Below are 18,713 nucleotides of genomic sequence, written 5' to 3'. Positions count from 1 at the left end.
GCTATATCTAGAAGTTATCTTTTGCTTTGTGTTAATTGAACAAACAAACCAAACCCCCAAATAACTTACAAAGAAAACAATGTTTTGACCATAAGGATGATTACAAAGATATTTAAATATTCACTCTGAAATGACTGAGTTTTGTCTTCCAGGTCAGAATCATTTAATATGGTTCACTTGAGAAAATACCTTTATTCTCATCTTTGAGTATGTTTAGTTAAAGTAAAAGCTGGAATGGAAAATAATTTAAAAATTAGAGAGACTGTATTCCCTGTATGCCTCAGATTTGCACTATATATTCTGATTGCAGAAAGTGATAAAATACTGTTCAAACAGTAGTGATTTCTTTCTACATTGGATGAACTTTAGTTGAGGTATCCTTAAACTCCCTTTTCTTGGTCACATACTACTATGCAGCATCATCAGAAGTTATGCCTATAATCATATAATTCCTCATAGACCCATGCCCTTCTCCACAGCTGACAAAAGAAAATGTGTCACTTTATCTTTGGCAAAGGTGTCAGACATATTAAGCTAATTCCTTACTGTGTTAGATACAGGTAGGCACTCTCTGTGAAACATGTGTCTGCAGTGGAACACTACCACACTGAAGGACTTGGATGCATCTGGGAAACAGAAAAATAAATTAATTTCAACAGGGCTATGAAACAAATGATTTAGCACATTCTGTCACACACAGAGAAACTTCAAGTAACATCTCTCAAAATAATTTCAAAATTATTCTGACTCATTCATAGAAACCACTAAGAGTGATTGTTTCAGGAAACGTGTGCCAGTGATGGAGTTACGAATCAATTTTTTCTGTGGCTTAGATACCGTATACCTCCCTATCAGGAATTTTTCATCTCAATATATGCTACATACTAAATTTGGGCAGGGAGAAGAGTAAACTACCACCAAATAATGCAGCTGCTTTGAAGAAAAGATAGCAGAAAAATTCTTGCACTAGTGTGAAGAGAACCAGAAGAACACTGAGCAGTTCTAGAGCCTGCACTGCCCGCCATGATCCTGAAATTTGGCAACAAGCTGCCTAAGTGCATGATGTGAGTTTTCATTCTCAAATGAATATTAGGCAAATTAGAACACTTAATACAACATCCACATATCTAAAGAATAACCATCTCACTCACAAGCATCATTTTCATTCTACTTTGGCTCTTTTCACCTCAACACACATACTTCAAAGTGCTAGCACATTCAATTCTGCCAGATTCTCCTTGTCTGTATATTGCTACACATGATCCCAGTATAGTTGTTTTTATTTATTTTTCATTTAAGTGAAAAATGGTAGAAATCAGATTAACTGTAAGTGATTCTATCAGGCTGTTAACCCCTAGAAAGCAAATAAATGTCTGTACATATGCTTTGTGTTATATATTGCTTTAACAGGCCATAACAGATATTCTCTTGGTAAAACTACTTCTTTTTAAGACACCCAACAACTATATTGATATTTCTGGACTATTGTTGCCTTGAAGAATGAACATCTCTGAAATAACATCCTGAATTTCTATTTTCACAACTAACTTTAGAAGGTAGTTGGTTTTAAGCTAAACCAACTTTGGTCTAAAGCTAGTTGGTTTTAAGATGTTGGAAATGTGGCACCCATGACTGAAGCCAAGAACTCACCACCATTCAGACAAAAAATACGTACAAAAAAATTTTAGTCTACAAGTTCAGTGTGAATAATCCAACAGATGTGGACAAGATTTGGTGCCTTAGGTTTGTGGTTCTAATAATCTTTGAGAATATGTATGCTGATGGAATTAAAAGTTACCTTGAATTCCATGTAATCAAAACAGAAAATAAGGAAGACAAAGTTGAATAAGAAAGAATATCTGGGTTTACTACAATAAAAAATGTTCAATTAGACTCCACTCCCATGTCAGAATTCAAAAGCAAGTTTTGCATAGGAGATTGAAATTTATACAGTGATCACCAAAGGAGATTACACATTTTTATGAATAATTTCTCTTAAAATACTACTAAAAAATTTACAAAAAAAAATTTTACAACCTCTTTTTTTTTTTTTCCCAAGAAAAGCATCCTACCTGAAGGTAGTATTGGAGACAGACATGATTCACAGATATTCTCCTCTGAAAAACAGAGCAAAAGAAAATTAGGTTTTGTAAACAAATTCCATGGTTACTTTTTATAAAGCAGGCATGAACATACTGCTATTACAGAAATGGAGCTTGGTCTTAAAGCATTTACTTAAGATGCCTAACAATCTATTAAAAATTGAAGAGCAATACTGAAGTAACATTTCTAATAACAACATGATAAATATTTAGATTTGATGATGGTAGAACTGCAGGATTGAGGCTGTTTAGGATCAGTGCTGAAGAGATTAAAGGCAAACTGAAACAAGGAGCATGGGATGGGTGGCTGTTAACTCAGCAGCATTTTGGAGCAGAAGCCCTGGTACTCCGTCCTGTCAGCTTTTGTCTCTGGCTATTAACACTCAGCTGGTGTGAATTACAGTGCTGTTCACATGCATCATTAGCACCTTGCAAAATATTTTCAACTGTTTCTGGCAATCTTCTTGTATCTTTTGCTTTGGTTGCAGATTATTACCATCTGATTGTCCATGTTGGTACTAAACAGCATTTTCACCTTTACAGAGGAAATGCAGGACACAATACATTACTAGCTATGCAGAGACTGATCAAGAGAAACAGCTGCATGCTGGGTCTTGTAGTTTTTGACATACAAGTAATTCCTCTGCAAAGGGGAAAAGCATCTAGTATCCTCCTACACTCTACAGATAAGGTAAAAAATGCAGGCTTTTCGGCAGCTTCCGAAGCAGACAGTTAGGAGGTATATAAACAGTCTATATAAAATAGTCTTTAAAATATTGAAAGTCATCATGTTTCCTCTGTACCCACCATCCACTAGAACACCCTTCATCTGAGTTCGATGCATTTTCTTCAATAAAGAAAGAGAATCAGCAACAAGTATCTTTTTGCATCCTTCCCGCAGCAAGATCTGTTGGTGCAAAGAACATAAAAGACAGTGGTTGTTGAACAGATGGGTATATCAACCATCTTGACAATTAACCACTCTGTATTTGCTGCCAAAGTGAGTGCAAGGAATGTTTAAAACTTTTCAAGGTATTATAAAGGAGGCAAAGGAGGAACCTTCTGTTGCTATCACCTCTACCTAAATGAAAAGCCCATAAAAAAACCCCAAAACCCTACAAAACAAAAATGAACATCAAAAAATAGAATTCTTTACAAAGATACTATTATTATAATTATGAACATCTTTCTATGAGATGGTGTTGACAAAATAACAACAGAGAGGAATTTTTACAGTGCCCCATAGAATTAATTTCCAAACCATTTCAAAATTCTTCTTCCTGTATCTTTCCTGTCTTCTTCAGAAAAGATATTTGATAATCATAAGATCTTCATAAACACTGCAATTCAAAATACATTTTGTTCAAACATATATCCTGCTGAAGAATAATTTAATAAGCAGCATTAAATGTCTATGCAACTAACCAAAGGTCCCTAGTTCACTCCTCTTCAGCAAAAGTCTCAGCTCCCTTTTTACTTATTTGGTATTTTTCATTAGACTGACCTGTCATTGCCTGAAATGGTTTTGAAACACAGAAGAAGCAAGGGCATAACAATTATACAGAACCTTATTGCACAATACTTAATGGAGCAAGGATGGAAAGACAACAAACCCATGTAAGTATTTTGGACTTTTTTCTTCCTCCTCCCAAACTGATGTTTGGAAATTTGTTTTCCAAGACAACAATTTCTTTGAAAACTGCTTCCCAAAGATACTCACAGTCAATTATAATGTGATCAACCCTACTAAAAGAGAGGTATAAAGAAGCAATGTTCATTCCTCTCTTCTGCTCATTCGTATTACTGGAGATACCGAGCATTCTAAGACAGTACAAAATACAGCTAATGCAAATACCTAAGAAGAAATACAATAATAGATTTTACAGCCAGGTGGACACTGTCAAAAACTCTACCTTTTCATATACACATTCACATACACAAGTAATAAGGACACACTGCTAAGAATGATACACAGATAAAACTGCAAATCTGAAGTACATAAAAAATTAACACTGAGTAACACTGTGAGCATTTCAAATTGGGCATATCAGTGGGTGAATGAGACTTTTCCAGTATTGGAGACATTGAGCTATAAAACATTTCAGAGCACCAGCAAGTAAATGCAGATCTACAAGGCAAACACTTAGAAAATGAATAATTTTTATCTGTTGATAATCTCAGGAACATTCTGGTTTTGTCTTTCCCTTGCCAACTTTATCCAAAGGCAACAAAGAAGGTAAAATTTTGTTCTAAATAAAGAAAAATGTTGCTAGGTTTGAAAAAAAATACAAGAAACTTTTAGCAAGGACAACTAAATGAGACTGTGTGAAGTCCAACTCCTGGCCCTGCAGAGGACAGCACCAAGAATCACACCAAGTGCCTCTGAACATTGTCGAAATGTTTCTTGAACTCTGACAACCTTAGTGCTGTGACCATGTTAAATGAAAGAAGCAGAACAAAGACAGAATGGGAGATGGAAGTGTGTCCTAGCATTTCTTAATTAAATACAGTGTGCTAATAGAAAAAATTCATTGAAAGGAAAGAACAATGAAGAGGGAAAAAACAGACATCACTAGCTCACTGGAAAACCTCAATACTGTTTGATGCCTTAAAACCCAAGAGTAACAGAAATATCTGATCAAACATATATTTTAAGAAATATGCACTTTCTCCCATTATTTAAACAGCACTAAGATCTTTCCATACCACATTTAATGACTGACAGACCTTATTTTGCTAGAAATGGAATACAGTAGGCAGCCATTATTATATAAAAGGAAAAATTGCAATGCAAAATGTAAAATTTCTATTCTCAAGGTAATAAATTCTCAACACTTCTGTACAAATTTATTTGAAGACCTCAAAAATGGGTAATTTGAGAGTTACAGAAAGTAAAGGAAAGGGAATTTGAGTCCAGAGAGAGGGAGCTTTAAAGGGGAGAGAAATAGGTAACTGCACCCTAAGGTTAAGTTGAACTAGTTAAAACTGACACTGGGCATCAATCTGTGATGAAACCACTTTCCAAGAAGAAACAGAATTGAGGATGAAACTGAATTTTTTTTTATCCTTTAAAAGCATGTAATCGTGAGCACAAGCATGACAGTATCATGCACCTACAGAAAGAAGTTTTAGTCAGAAATAATGCCTTTTATTAAATTAATGAAAATTGCTAAAACCAAAACTGTTATTGTGAAAAAAGTTTGTTTTCTGGCTATATTAGGGAAAATATTAGGCACAAATCATTCTATTGGATTGTAACAGTCTTGATTTTCATTTGTAAATCAAGCCTAACATCTTTAAAGGAAAAAAAAAAAAGCACTGCAGTATGGAGTTATTTTGAAAGGGTATACTCAAAACTATGGGAATTAATTCAGGCCTTGATTCAGCTTAACCCACAAAGAAGTCCAAGTTTCTCAAGGCCAGTTAACTAAATTCTTTCAAATAGCATCACTGCCACATTAAAAACACATTATTTTTAGTCTTTACAGCCAAAAGGCACATGTCCCCCTGTGCAAGCTGCCTCCTGCCCTCTAGTGCCTCCAAGGTGCTGAACAGCATTTTTTGTTATGTTCAAGTTCATAACCTAACAATTTTTTCAGGTGCTGTTTCAAGCAGCATTCATTGTATTGTCATTAGGTTCTTCTAGTTCATAAATTCTATTATGAGTGGATAGATGTGAATTCTGTGAAAGGATGGTCTGTTACCCATCAGAGTTCCTGCAGGTTCAATCAAAGTGCAAACTAGTAAGTCAATGTTTGAGTAAAATGGCTAATGCACAAAATCTCAAAGTACTACATCTAAACGAATTGCTTCTGTATTTTAAAGCTAGGGGAAAAGGAGTCTTAGAAAACCAACACCTTTCAAAGATTTATTTTAATGAATGACATAGAAAGGGTGAAAAATGAAGCATTTCTTTCTAATTTCTACAAATAAGGAGATTTTACTATCAGCCTTCTCTGGGAGATATGTGATACAATGCTTTAGAAACCTGGAGAATGGTGATTCATTTGCACTTTAAAAATGCACTAGGAATGTGTAATTTCTAATAAGTAAGCAGGGTTCTCTTTAAGACAACCTGTCTAATTTATCTATAAATTTATGACAGCAACAAAGTAGATTTCAGAAGCAGTAAAAAAGCTTCAGACTGCACTTTATTTGATAAAATATTATCCTATTAAAATTCAAAGAACTATAACTTTGTTGTTTGCAAATGTTACTGTATATAAATACTAAAATCAGCATTATTTCAGCAGTAAATAAACTTTCAACATTACAATCAGGGTCATTTGATTATGTACTATGGTTTTAATACATTAACTCAAACAATGTCCAAGACAAAACATCAAAATTAATTATCTTCATGGGTAAAAAAAAAACCAACAAAAAAATCACTTCAAGGTTTAATCCCAATTCAAAAAACCACTTAAATATTTCTCTGCTTAGGGGAATAGTTAGAAGTGTGCACAGTTTTAACCTCACGGCAGAATTGCAGAAAAAAGTTGTACATGATCTATGTTTTATTTTTGCCCAAAACAATATCTAATTCTGCTTTAGTGCTGTGCTTGGTTGGTTGGTAGTGATCAGATTTCAAAGGTTAACCACACAGCTGATGTGAGCTTAGAGTAGCATATAGAGCAGTGGCAGCATTTCATCTAGTGGATAGCAGTTTTTTTAAGTGAAGCCATCAGTCTGCAATCTGCCAACATTATTAAAAAATTATTCAAGGAAGAGTCCATATTAAAAAAAATTACAACAAAATTTGCATTAACAGACCTTCTTGTTGGATTCTCTAATGCATACTGTGAGTCACACATACGTTGGTAGCCACTCAGTTTGATTTACTTGGTTTTGCTGGGATGAAAAGGACTGTTCTCAAAAGGACAAAGTCTGTCAAAGGCACTGCTTTTAACTTCTACCCGTATTTGACATCACACCTAAGTAAAGTTCACTGGTATGGAAACTCAAGAGCATAACAGGAAATTTGCATTTGCATGCTTACATAGGCATAAAACTATTTTATCAGGGCTTGCAAAAGGAGCCCACAACTAAACAACATAATGGCACAGTTGTAACATATTTTGGGAAGCCATCATTATGAAAAGACCAGCACAGTTTTTGTGTTAGGCAGTGACTTGCAAGTCAAGCAGCAGGTTCTCCTTCCACCTGCACTCCTCCTTCGTGGATCCTAACACAAGATTCTTTTTGCCTTTGAAAATTAGAACAATAAAACATATGCATACAGAGCTTGAGATCCAAAAAGATGAAGATATAGAAAATCCTAGCCAATGAAATTTGTATTTCTGAGTGAGTTCAAAATGTCTGGTTTATGCTCCATGCTACACATCAAGAGGTTTCTACCAAAAGCGAGAGTTCTGCCAGCCAGAATAAAGGCCAGTGACTTCTCAGCATGAACCTACACAACATGTGCAGAGGTATGACCAGACATCACACAAACACACTTGAACTAGCTTTAAAACAGCTAATGAGGCAGCAATAACAAAAATAGTCCCTCTAGAGAATTTGAGTCCCTCTATAAAATTGGCTACTTTGGTGAGTGTGCAAGACCAGCAACAAGATCTCCAAATTTCAATGTAGATATACCATCTGTTCATGAACAGTGCATTTCATGTTGCCAGTAACACTTAAGGAACAGACTTATTTTAAACTATAACTTACACTTCTCTAATGAAATATTGCCTTTTTTTGGGCTATACGTTTTTCTATCATACAAGAAAGCCCAAGCACAAATTACATTAAGGTTCGCTAATTTCTATTATCCCTATGAAATCTAAATTTTAGCCCTAGCGCTATCCAACTCTACTTCAAAATCAATTAATTTGAAATCCATGAATCATTTCAATGCTAACAGTAAATTATTTAAGATATCATTCTCAAGATTAAATACATGCTTTTATTCCAAAAGTAATTCTGTTAAAAGGTATTTGAAGAAAAAATTGTTGTCATATTTTGGGGATGGAAATTATATTTCCATCCCCAAAATATGACCATACTGATGTCATCAGCTTTGTCTGAAGCCATGCAATGTACTCTGTATATGTGTAAAGCTGTAGCTATGCTTACAGCACTTTCTCAGTTTGCCTGAAAACACAACAAATTTCGATTTAATGAGAATCCAGAAACAGGAGGATCAATGGTGGTACTGACAGCAGCAAGATTAACATGCAACTGTTGAAATGCAGCATGGTATTTTGAGCTATCTCTCATTTTGGAAGGATACTTTGGACTTCACCCAATGAAGTCAAAACCTGAAGTAATGTTAAAACATGCATTATATGCAAACATGTATCTATTTACAAGTGTTGAGAGATGAAGAAATGTAAAATGTTTCTTTGAAATAGCCGAAGTCATAATGTGAAGTTCACATAAAAATAAAATAATCGAAAAGCCTTAGAAAGGCTTAAACCTTGCCCTGAAGGGAGATATGGCCTAGCAAGATACCAGCCATGACCTTAATGTAACCATTGAGTCCATCTGTTTGCTTGAAATGTTGAAAGACTAATAGCAGATGGGGAACAACCATTTGAGGCTCAGAAAATCAGAGTTTCAGCTGCCTACTGAGCTACATTTTCTTGGACTCTGCATAGTCACACTGGAGGCATCTGTATTTTTCAGTAGAGCAATGGAGAACAGCATGACAGAGAATTCAAGTTTATGACTCCTTTTGTAGGAGAGAGATTTAAAATATGCAGTGCAACACAATCTGCTGGCTACTTACAGGGAACACTGAAAGATATACTTCTTGTAAGCTCTTACAAACATATCTCAGAACCAATCATGCAGGGGACTGCACATATTTGTATAATTATGCTGGGGTAAGAACTTCCATAATCCAGTGAACAGTCCATTTAAAAAAAAATGCATTAACAGCAACATAGGCACAGAATATTCTGAGTTGGAAGCAGCACTGATTCCAGCTCTAAAGTGAATGGTCCATAATACAGGAATTGAACCTACAACCTCGGCATTATTAGAATCATGCTCTAACCAACTGATTCTGCACCACTGACATGAATTTGATTTTAAAATTTCATCTTCCTTCAGTTAGTATGACACTTAACATATGACTCTAACACCTGATGAATGTTTCAGTGAGGGCATGTTGCATTCTGCCTCCATTCTGCTTCTGCATTCACGTGAAACAGAACGAGAAGTACTGGTCATGAAACTTTCCAATACTAGCCAGTTGAGCAGTGTAAAAAGGCTGAATCACTCAAGATGCTTCCAGTTCTACTTACCCACCAGGCTTCTACAGTGTGGAAGACATTTAGAAGGGCTAGATGCCATCAAGAAATCTTATCAAATTTCCACTATTTCTGTCAGTTTTGTGTGGGCCCACAATGTCCATGACCAATGACTGAACAAATCATGATAGCAATTTCTTGTGCTGTTCAATGACAAAGACAGTTTGCTGTCTCTCTGCAAATTAGTATCCCATGAAGAATGCAACATCTACCTGCAAGTTGTAGTCCTGAAGAATTTTCACTAGTGAGTCTCTCAAATTAGGAATCTCCATGCCTTCCTTAATGCGGTGGATCAAAAGAATAGGATCAACATGGGTTCCAATATTGTTCAACAAACCAGTAATAAAAGCTGTGAAAAACAAGAGGCAAAGAAATTAAGAAAAACAATCCAGCACAATACCTGATTAAAGGATACTATGGTGACAAGCTACTTAACAGTTCTCTAATAAGTGAAAGCACTAAGTCTCTTTTACAGTCTTTGTATGTTTCTTGCAGCTGTATTTACTTGAATACAAGCCTTTGGGAAAGTGAGGAAGATACAGTCTGGCAACTTACAGAACTTTCAGCGTATTCAGCACAGTTGTAACTGAGTCTCCAGCACAAACTCACAAGTAAATAATGCATTTTGATTCAATAAAAAGAGCACTCAAACAAATAGTGTTTAACTACTAACTACTTTATGTGGTAATTCCATTCCCAGTTCCAGGGTATAAAAACAAACTTTCAAGCACCTAACCTGATTTCAATGTGTTTCTAATCATTGGTGAGAGCAACATGATAGAAGTCTTTTGCTCTTTGAAGAGCATCTGGGTAAAAAAAAACCAGAATGATGACTCAAGACTGTGTTTTTCCTTCAACCCCCACAACTGAGGAATATCAGTAGAGCTGCTCTGCACACAGGCAGAAACTGTTACATAGAGTTACTGAGAGAATTTTGTATGCTTTGAGTCCCTTTTGCTCTAAAGGTGTCACTGACTTTAGTGATGCATTCAAGTATGGGAAATTTGAGAATGCCATTCTTCTTGAGGTTTAAAAGATTCTGGTCACTTCTTCCTTTCAAAATTAGCAACCAAGGGATGAAAAGATACATATTCTGAGACTAATTCTACAAGACTCTCAATTCCCTAGAAAATAGGTCCCAAGAGAGACTTTACAGTCTTGATTTAAAGCCCCAGAAGAGCTTGCAAAAACCCGTGGAGTAGATAGTTAAGAAAATTTTCTGTTTTCTTAGTCATTTGAACTTTGAATCTGCTTCCTTGACAACAGTGATGCTTCTGTTTCTGAGTCCATCTAGCCTTTTAACTTGGAGTAGCTATTCATATAATGAATGAAAGGCAAAATGCACTCATTATTACCAATCTTACCTTTGTAACACAGAAAAAAATAAATTAGTTGTTTTACTGAGGGAAGAAAGGTTTAGGCTTTTCATTTTCAGAATCTCGAAGGGAAGCAGTTGTAATAAAATAGTATGCAAAATCCTCATCAAACCTGCAGACTGTGTTTTGAGGCTGTCTAAAAATGAAGTCTCATTCTGCTAAACTAAAAGCACTACTGTCCCCTTGATTTATTATTAAGGACATAATTATGCAGAGCTTATTCAATGTTAAGCCTCTAACTATTCATTGTGTAGCACACCCTCACACTGCCTTACTGCAAGTTTTTATGCACAGTAGGACAGCTGTGTTGTCCTTCACAAACTAGAAAACTTCCCTGACCATACAAAAACACCTTCTCTAACATACATGTGAACAATTCAATCCTTTATTTGCAAAAGCATTACACACATGCAAGCTTCCCAGAAACTATCCCACTTACGTGGTTTGTCAATAGAATATAAAATGAGATCTTCCCAAAGTTCTCCATCATCTTGTTCCTTGGCAAATTCAATAGCTTTATCTACATCTTGCAATTCTTCCATTATCATCTTCAAGGCACTGCGGCTATTACCCATTCTGCCTGGAAGGAAAAATAAGAGACTATAAATGCTAATTGCTCATCATGTTCAGTGCTCTTCCAATAGGAATTTTCTAAGCCTGAAGTTGACTCAGACTAATTCAACTAAGACCCAATCTAGTCTATTCAGATGTAGGAATGCAAATCAGTATAATATGAATAAGTGCTTGGAGCAGTTTGCTGGACTGGGACCTGGAGGCTTTCTCAAGGATGTGTTGGGTCTTTTTTGGGGTTCTGAACTGCAGCAACATCTAACATGAGGGGGAGTGTGTGTATGTGTAGAGATGTAAACTATAACGTGAAATACCTGCTTCAAGGGCCCACATGAGCCCTCTTAATTTGCAGTAAATATACCACAACTTACACCCATGAAAAGTAAGAGGAAACAGGAAGAAGTAGCAGAAAGTATGAACTATTTCCAAAATAAATTTATTAGTAAATCTTACTCTCCACTGGACTGAAATGGTCCACAAAATATTCTTCTTACTGAACCAGAGATTGTTTAAAAAATATTTACTATTTTGTTCATGACTAATACATAAACATACATATAAGTCTTCCAATGCCTCTCATTCAGAGGTAGATTTCTTGGCCAGCTTAAGGAGTTAATTTACAACTAACTTAATGGAAAAAATGATAGAAAGCAACATAAGCAAATCTTTCATCTCAGCAAAAAATAATACCAAGCTTCTAAGATGTATTTAGAATAAAACAATTGTTTAATTTATCCTCTCTTTTCAAAACCAACAGTATTACTCTTCTCTTGGAGATTGTATCACAAATAACTCCCCACCCAACTTGCTCCCCATAGCCTCTGCAACACTTCCAGAACCCCAGAAGAACACCAAGTAAAAAACAAAGTAACACAATATATGAAGTTAAGACATCATATCCATCCAGTGCTTTGTTTTATTTTCTAAGTCATGTTATTTGGTTTAGATATTAGACAATATATCTTCATACCATAAACTTTATTACAAATTTAAAAGTGTTGTAATTGATCACATTTATTCTGAGTTACTTACTCAGAAGATAGACTGTCTCCTCTACAAAGTTCCTCTGCTGGCAGATCTCAAGAGCCTTGAATGTAAGGGAAGAGAAGAGAGAAGAGAATATATGGAAACTATGCAACATGAAATTTTATTGATCACAAATGCTGCAAGAAGCTTGAAGTGATTTTTCTATGCAGTTACATTATTCATTTTGACAGGAACGCAGCTCCCTTAATAAGCACTGCCAAGTCCTCTGGCCTTAATTAAAAAGACAAACTCTGTGACTTCCATGACTCTCTTTAAAATAATTCTCTGAGACTGAACAAATCTGGGGACAGAACAGGTATTTCAGTCTGGACTATGTCAATCTCTGCCTTTAATTCTACTGGCAACTTCTTTATTCTCCCTCCAAAAGTTGGTTAATACAAAACATTAAGGTTATCTACTACCAAGACTTGCTTCCTATGGGCAGTCTTACGAAGTCTCTAGTGATGGAAGTGTGCTTGACATTCATTAATAACACAAGGCTGAAAATCTCTTCAGGGTAACCAGAATGGTTTCAGGAGAGAGAGTGCCCTCCAAATTTTGTACCAAGAAGACAATGCAAAATAACAAATGTGAAAGAATATGGAGAAAGCATTTCTTGTAAATTTGGTTTAAAGACCTGAGGGCTAAGTATCTTCAGCAGCTACAGAATCTGTGTGTAGTTGGAAACCAGCACAATTATAAAAAAGAAACTGATTGCCAACAAGTTTGTAGTAAAAGGAAATCAGCAGGGCTGGTATGCCATAAACAATGCCATGTCTGTTTCCAATTTGGAAACAGAAAGCAAACTCAAGATTCATAGTGTTCCTGTAAAGACAACTGTTCACCAACCTTCACACTTGGAAATCAAAGTTTTAAATACATAAAGTATAGCTACAATCAAAGATGAGGTAGGAATTTCCTTTTCCTTCCAATCTCATTATTTCAGAAGGGTTACTATGAAGATTAGAGGTATGGACAACAAATTTTGGGCTAGGGGTAAGCAAATTACCAACTAGATACTCCAGGTGAAGGAAGGTATGAATAATACTAATAAGTTATATACACAGCTGACAGCCCTCTTTTTCCTCTCCACTTAAAAGGTAAACTACAAAGCACCAGGTATTCAGTAGTTCTAGATACTGCCATTTCCTGACTATCATGCTCCCTCTAGAGGAAAACAGGGAACATTCCTACTTCTCTTCCAGCTCATTTTTAAAACGTTTGCTAAACTGCACTTGACTAAAAGTGGCTTACTTCTAGAGAGCACAAATTATTTCTTCTTGATGAGTTTATAATTTCATTAGAACAATAAAAAGAGCAGATTTTTTTCTAACAGAAATTGCTTTTTGCAATTTACACACTGTGTTGGAACTTGCTTAACAGGAAGTGAAAATAGCAGTAACTGGGAAATTCTTAGTCCCCTTTTCAATTTCTTAGAACAAAGATCTGTATGTCACAAGAAGTGTTATTATACAGCATGCATGGTAAGAAGTATAATTACAGAATTAATAGTATCTTTTTGTCTCTTAGCTTCTTACTGAAAGATGTTAACATTTTAACATCAAGGTTAGAATTACACATTTTTTCTGACAGTCTCTCTTGCCTTTGGTTATTACTGCACCACACGTTCCAGAAGCTGATGGGTCTCTGACCTATTCTTGCTCAAAGCCTGTATCTTCAGCAAAGCAATGCCAGCAATGAGCATCAGTTTCACACAGCACTTTTCTGCACCACCTGCCACTAAAGATAGGAGGCTGGACGTGCAATAACTAAAATTAATTTGCCTCAAAATTAAACAAAAATGCAGGTAAGGTTTTATACATAAAACCATGATCACATGAATAACACATAAGGCAGAAACTAAGAATCATAAAATTAAAACAAGTATGCCAATATTGTAGACCAAAGTTTCTGGCTGGAAACCTCTCAGGCTCACTGCCTAAACTAGTCAATCGAGTTTCAGATAATGGTTTCTACAAATCCCAATTCTCCAATCTAAGAATGTATAATAATATAAGAACGTATTTTCCAGTAGACAAAAGCATGCAAAACAAGAGACATACCAGGACCAGTACTAGTTTTCTTTGGAATGTTAACCATGTAATACAACATTCAATATTACACTTGAAAACTACTCTACTGTGTCATCATTATAGCTGCATATGGATAGGCAAGGTCTGCTCTGCTCAGCCATTAACAGCAACAAATACAAATAATAAAATACTGACCCATCTAAACCAGAAAACTTAGAATTTCCATTTGTTTCACATTAATTCAGGCAGGGCAAACAACTCAAGATTGGCCTTACCTTTATGCATTTTGTAATTTGACAAGAAAGAGCAAGGAAGGAAGATGGAAACTTGGTACTCTGTAAAACCTCAAGTGTATTAGCCAAATTACAAAGACAAAATACTTTTAGCCCTGTTAGTTCAGTGATGTATATTGTGTATATTATTCAACAGAAACTTATGGCCTTACAATAAAAAGATAGAATAACTACAGTTACAGCTACTGGTTTTTCAAGATCTAACACTGACAGCTCCTAGATTTGGCAAAATGAAAATGATTGTCAATTTCTTGAACCCATAACCTACTGTTCAGTCAGGCTAAGCACTGATGAGTAGATATGTTGTAGCTAGAACTGTAGTCAGAACTTCTGCATTAAAAATACCCATCAATTCCTGCCCTGTGAAGTGAGAGAGGGAAGTCTCAGGTGTCATCAGCTCTGCAAACCAAACTGCAGGTGATGGTCACAAACTTAAAGGATCCCTCATATTGGCAGTAGAGGGCAGTACCAGACACGGCTTGAAATTCACAAGACTACAAGCTACAGACCAGGACCTTAATAAAAATCAAGGACTTATGCTTAGATTTTTGGGGCTTACCTTCTCCAGTGGGCAGTGTGTGCTGTCTCTGAGAAATGGAAGTAAGTTTGGTCGATCATATTCAGCATAAAGACTGATCTGTTTCTCATGATATCGTTGGCCTTTATGGTGGTCTCTTTTGAAAAGCTTGTGTAAATACTAGGAATCAAAATAGAATCAGATTTCAAACTCACTTATTCAATATTATTAATGAAATAATAGAAACTCCTGAGTTGGAAGGGACCCACATAGATAAACAAATTCCAGCTCCTGGCCCTGCACAGGACAGCCCCAGGAACCACACCATGTTCCTGAGAGCATTGTCCAAATGCTTCCTGAACTCAGATAGGCTTGATGCTGTGACCACTTCCCCAGAGTCGAAGACTGTTCCAGTGCGCAGTCACTGTAGTGGGCAAAGCTTTTCCTAATATCTAACCTAAACCTCCCCTGACACAGCTTCATGCTGTCCTTAGGTCCTGTCACAGGTCAACGGAGAAGAGATTATGCCTGCTGATGCTTCCCTTGTGAAGAACGTGTAAATGCTACAAGGATTCCCCTCACTCTCCTCCAGGCAGAACAAAACCAAGTGACCGCAGCTGCTCTTTGTGTGGCTTCTCCTCCAGACCATTCAACATCTTCGTTGCCTTCCTCTGTATGCATTCCTTCTGTAAACTGACAGTCTGTCAGTTGCCTTTGCAAAGCTCTTAGGCTGTGGACTGCACTTTTCATAGATCTGCTTCCCATAATCAGATCTCTAACCCATAAATCATCTCGTCACCAGATGAACACCTGAGCCCTATCTGTAATCAGCAGCAAGTTAAACTTCCCTCTCTAATACAGCCCAAGCCCACAGTCACATATTATGTGGTAACAGTGATAATGTTATTCTGTACAAACAAAAACAATTCGACAGTGTATGAAGTTACAGCTCCAGAAAAACCAGCAATTCACTTTCTCTATGGATCAGCAAAATGTATTTTAGAGCTGCACCCACCAACCAATCTCATTTTTGGGTAGGGAAAAAGGAGGAATAAAAACAAGAAGTAATTGACCAGGAAAGAAAAGTGCCTACAGTGCTATAAGGAGATGTTAATAAGCCTGCATTACGTTATCAAATTCTCACAGGTACACATTTAACTGTGAAGAAGTTATGGCTATGCTAAAGAGGAAATTGGCAGAAGCCACTTTGATGATTTAAGACATTTCAGTGTCAGGTTCACTTTGACAAGATAAACACACATGTAAAAGGTATGTCCAGCCAAGAGTTTACTAAGCTCAACTTCAAATCAACAGAATACAGGAATACTTACCACATGCTGTAACTCAGGCCTGTTTTCTAACTCTTCAACAACTCTGTCAATCTGAAACAAAACAAACCTGTGATAAACATCACATTTACAAGACTGTAAAAAGGACAGGTCATAAAAGCTAGCATTGGACTGCCGTGCCATGAACTTGTTATACTCACAGAAATTTTATCTTCATTATCCAAAAGCATGTCTACTGCTTTCTACAACAGAGAAAGAGAACTCAAGTAGGTAACAGGCACACATATTTTCTTACCCTCTATACAGTATTATGCTTATTCATGGACGGGTGTCAGATGGACAGACCTACTCTTTTCAGCAACAGAAATTCAGAGGGCAATTTACATAACACCAGCATATCCTGACAGCACAGCATCACAGTATTCTTCCAGAATACTTCTCCTAAGTTCCCTCATTAATAGCAGTAAATGCTGTGCACCTACACTGCAGGTGAAGTATGCCCACTGAATCACCATCAGTCACAAAAAGCTATTGCCAAACGATGTAGAAATACTATTTGTTCTCAAAAGAGAATTGCAGGGTGATGACTATGTAAGAAACACACAATTCAACCTGCCTCACAATTGGATTCCTCCAAACTACCTGGAGACCAATACCATTAATCCAGCAGACAAGACCATGTAAGCCAAGTAGCCACCAGGATTCAGGTTCCACTTCCTCTTTCAAGAGCAAACTTTTGCTTCACTTTCACAAAATACCAAACCACAGATTCCTGATACTACTTATTCTATTAAATTAAACAAAAATTATACTTTTTTTCCTCCATGAATGGAGAAACACGGGCATACTAAAGATGATCACCAACAGTAGAGATCCATATTTTAGCTACAGCGCTTAAACAACTATTGCACTGAAAAAAGAGATCTACTTGGTTATCTTCCCAGTGATCACACCAAAATTAATTTGCTCAGATTTTAAAGCCAGCTGGAAAGAAAGAAGGTAGAATTCAGCATGGAATAAACACTTCCTGATTTTTGGAATTAAGGTTGATAACCTTGTAAAATTTCAGAAGCAGATTAATTTTCTGTGGTGAAAGGAAATGGCAAGTACATTTAATATATGCTTAAATAAATTCACTATCTCCTTTCTTTGGCTTATTAATACCATTATTTGATTCAAAATACAGAAAGAATAACATGGTAAAATGATACTCTGTGTGAAATGATAGTCAATGTTGTGACTTGAATCACAACAATGTTCTCAAATGATGCGGACACTCACTTTTCTCACTGAGAGTGACAAATGGAAATAGAAAGGAAACAGAAATAGAAATATGAAGGAAAAAAATAATTCTTGGGTCAATTATTTTGCGATCCAGGCAAACAATCTTCCTTATCTCAGAATGTATCCAGATGTAGCAAACACACTCTCTGCCTCAACATCATCTATAGATCATTTATTTTTAATCTGTTAAATTGTATTTAGAGGAAAGTGAATATAAAATCATTAGGATCACTATACCTCTGAATCGAAATCCATGAGCAGAACAATTTTGTCTCTGATAGAACTGAAGAGATTGTGCTTGTGGATTAACTGGAAGACATCTTTGTGCCTTAAAGTTAGGTAGATTTCTAGGGCTCTGCCATAGCGCTGATCGTAAGTGTACCTGATAGAAACAGGATTATAAAACATGTAATATTACATACTTAAAAGTAGGAAAATCATTTACGAGAGAAAATATAAACATACTCTAGTATGTAAAACTTGAATTTATAAATATCCAAACAGACCTGTGATTCATTTTTGTAAGGGGAAATAAACATCAGGTAACATTAATTTCACCTCTGTTTATATTGGCCTTCATTTGTGTTTGGACCTGCAGTTTTCTGCATTTTCATTCTCCATTTTCAACTCACAGGGGAAGACACACAAAATGCTAGCGTTTCAATTCTTGGAAACCAACTGGAACACTCTTCAGAGCTTAAAAAACATTGTTCTCTTAGAACTTTTGGACAGATAGTAACATAGTAATAGACAGTAATTCTTCTTTCTTCAAAGAAGCAGTGAGAAAATAACACAGTGATCAGGCTGAGAAACTCAAAGAGCTTTATCCCTGTATGAAGTGACTAAGAATCAGATCAGTTTTGGCACATTTTCCAGTCACATATTTCCATCCATGCAGTAATCCTAAATACACTACTTCTTAAATAGTGGGCAAAATCCCCCACATTTTATTTTTACATGG

The 18,713-nt window shown here is 36.0% G+C and overlaps 1 protein-coding gene across 2 annotated transcripts in view; it reads right to left on the bottom strand.

The window, feature by feature from the left end:
• VPS41 (VPS41 subunit of HOPS complex) overlaps nt 1-18,713 on the bottom strand; it is a 115,061-nt gene that overhangs the window by 5,848 nt on the left and 90,500 nt on the right. For both annotated transcript variants that reach the window (XM_054644522.2, XM_077179233.1), the window contains 10 exons: nt 17,990-18,134; nt 16,669-16,710; nt 16,511-16,561; nt 15,222-15,359; nt 12,343-12,397; nt 11,180-11,320; nt 9,577-9,713; nt 2,910-3,009; nt 2,073-2,117; nt 547-626 (listed from right to left, as the gene is read on the bottom strand). In XM_054644522.2, coding sequence (XP_054500497.1) covers nt 547-626; nt 2,073-2,117; nt 2,910-3,009; nt 9,577-9,713; nt 11,180-11,320; nt 12,343-12,397; nt 15,222-15,359; nt 16,511-16,561; nt 16,669-16,710; nt 17,990-18,134 — 934 coding nt within the window. The remainder of the gene's footprint in view (nt 1-546; nt 627-2,072; nt 2,118-2,909; nt 3,010-9,576; nt 9,714-11,179; nt 11,321-12,342; nt 12,398-15,221; nt 15,360-16,510; nt 16,562-16,668; nt 16,711-17,989; nt 18,135-18,713) is intronic.

The sequence above is a fragment of the Agelaius phoeniceus genome, chromosome 1 (assembly GCF_051311805.1).
Source record: "Agelaius phoeniceus isolate bAgePho1 chromosome 1, bAgePho1.hap1, whole genome shotgun sequence".
NCBI lineage: Eukaryota > Metazoa > Chordata > Aves > Passeriformes > Icteridae > Agelaius > Agelaius phoeniceus.
The sequence above is the reverse complement of the archived record's forward strand: the minus strand, read 5'-3'. Positions and strand labels throughout refer to the sequence as shown.